This window comes from Alligator sinensis, unplaced genomic scaffold (genome assembly GCF_000455745.1).
Source record: "Alligator sinensis unplaced genomic scaffold, ASM45574v1 scaffold1216_1, whole genome shotgun sequence".
Taxonomy (NCBI): domain Eukaryota; kingdom Metazoa; phylum Chordata; order Crocodylia; family Alligatoridae; genus Alligator; species Alligator sinensis.
The window spans coordinates 1,947,978-1,957,450 of NW_005842018.1; the positions used below are offsets into that span (position 1 = coordinate 1,947,978).

The 9,473-nt window shown below is 40.0% G+C and overlaps 1 protein-coding gene across 9 annotated transcripts in view; it reads left to right on the forward strand.

The window, feature by feature from the left end:
* SEPHS1 (selenophosphate synthetase 1) overlaps window positions 1–8,405 on the forward strand; it is a 36,321-nt gene extending 27,916 nt beyond the window's left edge. For 3 of the 9 annotated variants that reach the window (XM_025202302.1, XM_014519249.2, XM_025202304.1), the window contains one exon: window positions 895–2,921. In XM_025202302.1, coding sequence (XP_025058087.1) covers window positions 895–1,109 — 215 coding nt within the window. In that variant the 3' untranslated portion in view covers window positions 1,110–2,921. The other 6 variants (XR_003093699.1, XR_003093697.1, XR_003093696.1 and 3 more) reach the window with 6 other exon arrangements.
* The last annotated feature ends 1,068 nt before the right edge of the window (window positions 8,406–9,473 follow it).

The following is a 9,473-nucleotide window of genomic DNA, read 5'->3' on the forward strand; positions in this document are numbered from 1 at the left end:
GCCTATGCAGGGGGTTGGACTCGATGATCTATTGAGGTCCCTTCCGACCCTAACATCTATGAATCTATTTTGTGGAAGAAAATATTGTGATTGGATTTGGAATATGGCCCTTTTCACAATAATTTTATATAATTTTGGGCAGAGTTGAGTTACTGTATTCTATTGTTTTGCAATGCCCCTATTGTGTTTCAGCAGACCTTTTGCTATCCGTATCATGTTATTTCTCCACTAGTGTTTGAACAGAGTGCAAGTTTTTGAATTTAGCAACACAGGGGATTTCCTCCTACGAAATGAGACCCTTGGACCTTTTAATAGATTCATAGATATTAGGGGCTGGAAGGAACCTCGTAAGATCATCGAGTCCGACCCCCTGCCTTAGGTAGGAAGTCTGCTGGGGTCAAATGACCCCTGAAAGATAAGCATTTGGATGCCATTTGAATGAGTCCAGAGTAGGTGCTTACATCACCTCTGGGGGAAGTCTGTTCCAGACCCCGGACACTCGGACCGTAAAGAAGTTTTTCCGTATGTCCAGTCTAAAATGGCCTTCCAGAAGCTTATGGCCATTAGACCTTGTTATCCCTTGGGGAGCACTGATGAACAACTGTTCTCCCAGATCCTGGTGCACCCCCCCTTATGTACTTATAGGCTGCCACCAAGTCCCCCCCCCAGCCAGCAAGTCCCCCCCTCAGCCTCCGCTTCTCCAGGTTGAAGAGTCCCATGTCCCTCAGCCTCTCCTTGTAAGGCTTGCTCTCTTGGCCTTTGGTCATGCAGGTGGCTCTCCTTATTCTGAAAGAACATAGTGAAGTCTATATACAGATTGCAAGATCAGGCTCTAAAATATTTTGGTGCAGAAATGTAATGAGAAGCTAACGTGCTTATTCCTTTGCTTTTCAGGAGGCCTCCTCATCTGTTTGCCACGTGAACAGGCTGCACGTTTCTGTGCTGAGATCAAATCTCCCAAGTACGGCGAGGGTCACCAAGCATGGATCATTGGGATCGTAGAGAAGGGGAACCGCACTGCCAGAATTATAGATAAACCACGAATCATTGAAGTTGCACCGCAAGTGGCCACTCAAAACGTGAACCCAACACCTGGTGCCACTTCTTAATCTAGGCAAAATAGCAATTTGTTTTGTTTTTAAATAGATCTATTCCTTTATCATCCTACAATTTAAAGAACTGTAAAAAGAAAAAAAAAAAGAAACGCATTGTGTCTGCACATCTGGTGGCCTTAGGTCAGTTTGAGTGGATACAATTAATAAAATAAAATCCATTGCCTTTTTTTCCTGTTACATTAACTGAAGATGCACCTAATCTTGAGGCAGCTTCTGAGTTGAGAAATATATTGTTATCCAATACTGTTGATTCATTTTGAATCTTTAGACACTTATCTCTTGCCGCATAGGCTTTTTTTAAAGGTGCTTTCACGTAGCACAGACATTACCAGTAGTAGTGTCAAATAGCAGTTTGTGTCCTTTCATTGTATGTATATTTATCATTATAAGTCTAATTTCGGATGCCTTGAATGATATTCCGAAGAGGCAATAAATTGAGAAGTGACACATTGGGTTATACCCAGTAGTGAGAGGGTTGCATGATTAATTCAATCTTTGTTTTGTAAAGTTTAGTCTTACCCAAGAGCATCTACATCCCTGGTCACTGCTTGGTAGCACACTCTGTTAAACGAACAAGTGCTGACTTTGCATGGAAAGCGCTTCAGAGTTGAAGGAGACATTTTTAATTTCATTATTTGTAGACCTGACAATATTTACTGTATTATCAATAATTGTTTTTTTATTGATAGTAAGGAGAAAAATAATTGCTCTTTTCTTGCAATGTGATTGGATGTGCTATAGTGCAACAAGGTATAGCAGACCAAAAGGGGATTACTGTATAATATTCATTTACAATTCACTATATAATTAACTACACATTTTTTTTTTTTAAATATAATCAATCTAAAATAAACCTCTGTTCTGTGGATGGTAGTGTTTAATACATTTTATATTTTGTATAGTGATTACCAGCCATTTTTGTTTCTTTAAAATCAGCAGCTGTTTAGTATAATTCTTAGTATTATTTTGTTCTTTGCTCAAATACATTTTTGTGCACGCTTTTGTGATCTGTGTTTAAAAATCTACATTGCCAACATTGCAGCTTGAACTTAAGCTTGTTATTCAAATAAATATTTAATTTTTTTTATTGCTCTTGTATAAGTGCATGAACTTTTTTGATTTCTACTTAAAATACAGGTTGAAGGAAGAAAAATCCTTCCTGATTTTTTTTTTTTTATTATTATTTTTATTTTTTTAATAATAATCATGGTGGTGGTGATAATGGTTGCTGTCGCCCCACAAACAGGTTTTCTAAGCCGTTATGTCCAAGGTAACCACCTTTTATATATCTCTTGCCTGCATGTCAGACCTGTGGGTCAATTGACTGCCTGGAAGTCTCTCTTCCTTTTACTTGGAACAATAGATTTTGTGATTTTTTTATTTTTTTTTTAATTTTTTTTTTTTGTTCTTTTTATCCATAAGTCAGCTGTTCTCTCCTGCTGTAAAATGTCTACGTGGGACTTCCTTGATCAGTATCCCATCTGGAACGCTCTTCACCTGAAAGTTACAAGTCTTCTCTGACAAAGCATTAAGCGGTATAATTGGACCTCGTTTGTCACTGAATGTTCCAAGAGGATCTGATTGGTTTAGCTGTGCTCTATAACCTTCCAGAAGGAGTGAAACTTGCACACCGTATCAGTTTCTTGCTGCATAGAGCTCAGTATGTTTCAATGAACTGCTTCAAATGGGTTTACCAGACTCTAGGATTAACTCCCTAAAATTCAGACTGGGAAGGAAGAAAATATGTGATTGCTGTAACTCTTAAGAAATTAGTCCAGGGGCCATCAGCAAGAAAAAGTTTTTTAAGTAATAATTTAAATAAAGTTTGTTATAATCATTAGTGTTCGAACCTTTCTTGTTCATCAGGGAGTGGCTTAAAGTTTCAGTGGTGTTCTCACTGACATCTTTGGCAAAATGCCCGTTGATTTCAATAGTGGTAGGAATAGGCTGCTTTAGAAAACTTGCACCTGACTTCAGGTGTCTCAAGTTTCACATCCTCAAGTTTCATATGCTCAGATTAAGATACTAGGGACAGATGGGCCCTGTCCGTAGAAATGGTAAGCATGATCCCATTGATGTATATTGAAATTTTGGGTTCTGCAGTTCAGATCTTTTGAAGGCACCTAAATCAGAGGTGACTTCTGTCATTTTGCATTTCATGCTTTGCAAAAAAAAACAAATGTTTTACTGGATGAGACAGTGAGGCTCGGGGCTCTTAATAATCTGCTTTCTGATCTTGGACAAGTCACTTTGAACTGTTTTTGTCAGTTTTTATTATCTACTTAACAATTAGTTATCTCGCAAGCATGTCACTAGACCACTTTGAGCTCCTTAAAAAGAATCTATTTGTGTAAATGCTTGTTAGAGCTGTTATATTTCAGGCCTGTAATAGATTGGAGCAGGAGCATTGTTTAATAGTATTGTTTCTTGCTATGCTAGTTATTTGGCCAGTCATTTCTGAAAGGAACATTTCATGCTGGCTTAAGATGGCTTTAATGGGTATAAAATTACCCACAAAGTTAAGAGTTTTTGGAAGAAGGCCGTTTCATTCACATTGTTGTGAATGAAAATCTCAACAATCAAGATGTCATACTAATAAATATTTTTGTAAGAATCTTGCTTAGTGGCCTTTCCAAGAAATTGTTTCTCCTGCAGCTGCTGAGATGCAGCTGCTAACAAAGCTTCTCTTGTTTTGAAAAGGTGGACAAAACAATTGGGCTGTCTTAAGAGGTGGATTTATATTCTTAAGCACTTCCTGGTTGCTTTAAGGTGAAAGTGCATGATTAATCAGAATTGATATGGATATTACTTCTAAATGCACCACAAAGCCCCAGGGGGTGATTACTTAGGTGATGATAATAGAGCTGTCGCAACTAATCTTGCAAGGAACATTGTCATTTGAATGTCACAGGTCTTATGTTTTTGTTTTGCTAAATGCAGTTTCTAACTCAAAGCCAGAAGGCAGTAAAGTTTAAAAAAAAAAAAAAAAAAAAAAAAAAAAAACCCACTGTGCACAGGACAGAGGATTATTTAGGACCAGATCCTGGAAGGATCCTCAAAGTGTCTACCTCTTTAAAATAAGCATCTTAAAACCAATTTTTTTAGATAGAGAAAAAAGCAATGAAAAACAACACTTTATTTTAAGAATCTTGTAGATGCAGCCATTTATTCAAATGGAACATGATGATCTCATTTGCATAAGTAGACACCATTGCATAAAGCACATTCAATAATTAAATGTCTCTGGGGACACTAATTTTAAATGTTTAATCAAATATAAACAAGAATGCTAAAAGATCTCTGACAATAAAATGGGAAATTCAGTAGCCACTAGCAACAAAGCGGGGGAGGTGATGTATATTCTTTTAATGTCTCTATACCAGCTTGCAGTAAAAATGACCTGAATAAAGGAAAAATGGTCCTTTTTCAGTTTTACTATGTTGTATAAAGAAGTCCAACATGATTTGTCAATTTTTTCTGCCTTTGTTTCATTTTTGTTTCTGCTAGAAACCCAGGTCTTGGTTACCCTTCTCTTCCTGGAGGGCTTGAAAGCTAGTAGGATCCTGACCATGTTACCATGAAAGTGGAACCTGGGTGATGGTGAGAAATGCAAATATAGACTGCATAATGCTTTTATAACTGCTTGACTGCTTGTAAATGTCCTCCAAAGGGTTGGGAAGAATAATCATTTTGGGGAGGGTGAGGGAGTGTCTGTATTACAATCAAGTGATATGATTGCAACCCTATAGCTTTACACCAGCCCATTTCGGTCTTGCTAGCTTATTTCTGATAGCAGCAAACCTTGGCACCACAGGCTTCAACCTGAGCTGCATGAGTCCACCTGGGATCTTTGGGCCTTTGTACATGCCACAAAATTGGCCTTTAAAGCAGCTTAAATGCCCTTTTGCTCCACTTAATGGTGCTGCTGTTTACGCTGTCGGTGGCATATTGCGCATTAAATGACTTTGGGATGTAACAAAATAAAACGCCTCCGAGGTGTTTTAGTTTGCTACCTAACAAAGTGCAACAGCCACAGCAGGAAGCACTGGGCCCTGGGCAGCTCAGGGGCTGTGCAGGCAGGTTTCACTCAAGGAAAAAAAAAAGTGCACGGAAGAAGGGACAGAAAAAAATAGCGGCGAGCCTATTTTTTTTTTTTTCTTTCCCTCTTCCCGGAGCCTGCCTTCCTGAGCTGTGTGGGGTCCCGGTGCTTGCCGCCACAGCTGTGTGTGGGGGGCGGGGGGTCAGTGCTTCCCTCCATGGCTGCACACCAGCTGCCCCCCAATAGCTCAGGGACCGCTTGGCCTGCCAGCAGCTGCCCCCTCCCTCCCCAGTCACCGGAGAGGCAGGTAAGGATTGGGCCCAACCCTTGTGTACACACCACAGGGGTTTACTTCAGTTTAATTCTCCCTAAATTGAAGCCGCGTTTTTAAAAACCCACCAGTTCAATTTAGGGAGAATTAAACTGAAGTAAACCCCTGTGGCGTGTACAAGCAGCCTTAGGTACATACTTGGGTTAGCAGCCCCCACTCAAGTTCAAATAATAATAAAACCTGGTGTTTCCAGGCTTCCTTTCAGGCTTCCTTTACTTACGTAGCTAAATCTATGAGACGAGGATTTTGAGAGTCATATCTTTTATTGGATAAACTGCATAGTTGGGATAAGAAAGCTGGTCTAACTTTATCCTAACCGTGCAGTTTCCAATAAGAGATGCCCACAAAAAACTTTGTCTCTTGCATAATTCCTAGACCATTACAGCTATAACATTACTCCAACAGGTAGCTAAATCTAGACATGTCCACTTGCATCTAAAAGCACCAGAACTGGACAAGTATTATTCTTCCCTGTTCCAAGTTGCTGGTAAAACCTCAAAATTAATTGAATTCCACAGTGAGGAGTCTGAACCTACGTGTCCTTAGTTTAGTTTACATCTGTCATCTTAGAGCAGATTTTAAAAAGCTAATCTTGCCGAGTTGCAGCAGCAGCTGCTATTCTCTACCATAGTAAATGAAGCTTTCAGACAGCCTCATCTTTGGAATTACAGTTCTGATCCTAATGTGTACTTTAATAGTCAATCAAGATGCTTATTAAATTATAACACTGTATATTAGTACTGTTCCTGCACTGCTGTAGAAATTTTGATCATTTAGTTTTTATTAGTTTTGTGATTTAATGAACAGAAAACATTAAAACTAAAAGCCAAATGCAAAACAGCTATATAAAAATGTTCTATAAAACCCAGAAAAATGACAGATATAGCTGTAGAAAATACCAAAGTCACAGTCCCTGGTAAATGCTATTAACTCTAATCGAATGCTGATGCTGACCTTCATCTTTCTTTATTTTTCCATTTTTTTTGTCTTGTGTGCTTTTCATAATGTTCAGACTTTTACTGCAGTGTAGCTTATCAAAAGGATTTGAAAATAATTCACTCAAATGAATATTGTTTATAAGAGTAGAATGCAAAGGTCAGAATTTCTTAGCCACGTCACCTTCTATCATACAGAGTGCTATAAAATTTAAAAAAAAACAGTTTTCCTTATTTTTAAAGAATTTGAATATACCATGGCCTTCCGGTATCTACTGAAGGGGGCTATTTATTCTACAGCAAGTCCAGAGCACTACAGTATACAATGGTTACTGCAGTGTTTGGAATCAGTATTATGTTTGTGACTACAAAGATGAATGCCTGTAAAATGCATTCAGTCATAATATTAGAAAGGACATTAAAGGTCATCAAATCCATCCCTTTGCACATATGTAGGATGCATTATGAAATATACTAACTCTTACTTTCTCAAACAGATCTGGACTAGTCACAACTACCTGTATGATAGGTAGACGGGAGGAGGGTCCCCAAATTTATTTTGGTTGTGACATCACGGGGCATAGTATGGTAAAGGTGGAAAATCACTGCATGAACCAGCTTTAGCCCTGCTCATCCAAGAAGCATAACTGAGCAGTCAGAGGTAAGAGAAATGAATAATTCCAAAACACAGGAAAAGTGTTTTTGGGAGTTGGTTGGCATTTTCATTGAACAATTTCTAAATCAGTGAGAAACTTTGTAGACCAACCCCATACTAAAAAATTCCCTTTGTTGGTATAACTGGAAATAAGTAAATGAATAAAACAATGTTGCAGAAGACTCTAGTAGCCAATACATTCATTGCAGGTGATGTGAACATCTAGTTGTGCTGTAAGCAGTTCCACGTCAGGGGACTCCAAAACCCCATTACAGTTCCACTTTTTGGTTTAACTAGGACCTTAATTGGGTTCCCAAAAATTCCAAGCATTTATACATGTCCTTTTCTTTTTATTTGGCATGTCCATGATTAACGCACTTTGGGAATGCAAAGAGTAGTTAGCTGTTAGTATGAGGCCAGGCAGAAGGCAGGACAGCATTGCATCTTCTAGCCCAACTAATTCAGAGATGCATCGGTTTTTATAAGCAACAGCTTATCTCATCAGATGCTAAATGACAAAGTAAGCTGCTGCTTACAAAAGCTTATGCATTTTGGAATGCAGTTAAAATCCCATTTATGTTGCACCATAATGCTGTGTCCTGAAAATAAAGTGGGACCACAAAATGCCAAACAGGTACTGGAGCACACAGGACCGACACACTTAGAAACCACTATCAAGCAGAGGAAGTTGCAATGGCTTGGCCATGTCAGGAGAATGGGAGAAGTGTATCCCAAAGAATATTTTGTACAATGAAATTTGAGCTAACTCTAGAAAGCAGGGTTGTCTTTTATGGCAGTACCATGACATGTGCAAAAGTTATATGAAGCCATTCAACTTCAGTGTAGAAAGCTGGAAGGATCGTGCAGAATTCCATCCAGTCTGGAGGGACCATCTGGCACTGGAGGCAGCTCAACGTGAAGCAAGTTGGATCCAGAAAATGGAAGCAAAGCAAGAAAGAAGCGTGTTGTAAACTTGGACTCCAACTCGGACAATGCATAGATCTGTGAAACTTGTAACAACCTGTGTTGCTCTCAAATTGGGCTTGTCAGCCGCAAGTGGATTCAGCAGGCACCTGACTAGATCCCGTACATCATGATCCAGAGGATTGACAGTTGCCTATGTATTACCTATAATGTTGTGTCCCAAACAGATCCTCCCATGCAATTCACATAAATCCTTAGTGATCCCAGAATACTTTGCTGGTTTAGTTTGTGATCACAGCTCCTTTAGCTGTTGGTGTCAGTGTGTTTAGTAGGGGTGGGCGAAGCAGGCAGTATTTGATTTGGATTCAAATTTGGCCCAATTCGGGGGACAGCAATTTGATTAGCTGATTCAGATCACTGTCCCTATTCAATTTGGCTGAATCCGAAGATTCGATTCTGATTTGGAGAATCAGCGATTCGGCCATAGACGCAGCTTTATATGTTTTTTCTACATACCTCGAGGTACTGGGCGCAGCTCATGAAAGCTGCAATGCTGGGGTGGATGGAGCGTCCCACAGGAGCACATGGGGGGGGGGTCCCCCGTGCACTTGGCGGTTGGACTGGAAGTACTTAAGGTCCACTTTCAGGTCCACCGATGAGCGTGCGGGGGATACCCTCGTGCTGCTATAGGACGCTCCATCCGCCCCAGTGTCGTAGCATTCACGAGCCGCCTGGTATCTCGAGGTATTTAGAAAAAACATTTAAAGCTGTGTCTATGGCTGAATCATCAGATCTCTCTGAATCGCATCGGAGGCTTCTGATTTGATTTGGAGAGATTAATGGGGTTCCTGGTTCAATTCAGATTTGGAGTTTCAGCCGCTGAATCGGGTCAAATGTCCTCCAAATTGAATCGGCGACCGAAGCTTTGCACAGCCGTAGTGTTTAGCGTGACTAATGGAATTCTCCTACAGGCCCAGTGACGGAGGCCTGCATGTGCTGGCGGGGGGGGTGGTGTGGGCTTCACCCGTGCTGGTGAGGACTGCCCCTCGTGCTTGTAAGCATGCAGTCATGATTATGCCAGTAGCAGAACACAGGGACACTTCCTCAAGTAAGAGGTGTCCATGCTTCTAATTGTTTACATCTCTCTTTGTATCATCCTCGATATGGGATTTAAATCATTTGGAGGCGTGCACGCTCAGTTTCCCTATTGTTAAATGGCAATAATTATATGCTGAACTTGCAGTGCAGAGGCCTGGTTAAGTTTAATTCACTAACATGCCACCCTTAACTGGCTCTGATGGAATAAAGGACACGTTAATGATAATATTATATTAACAGTTTGAAGCTATTTTGGTGCAAGGCATTATTTCAGTGGAGCTGTCTAGAACAATATGGACATCATATCACAAGGTCATAGGAAAGTAGGGTTGGAAGGAGCCTCATGAGGTTATTTAATCCAGCCCCCTGCTCAAGG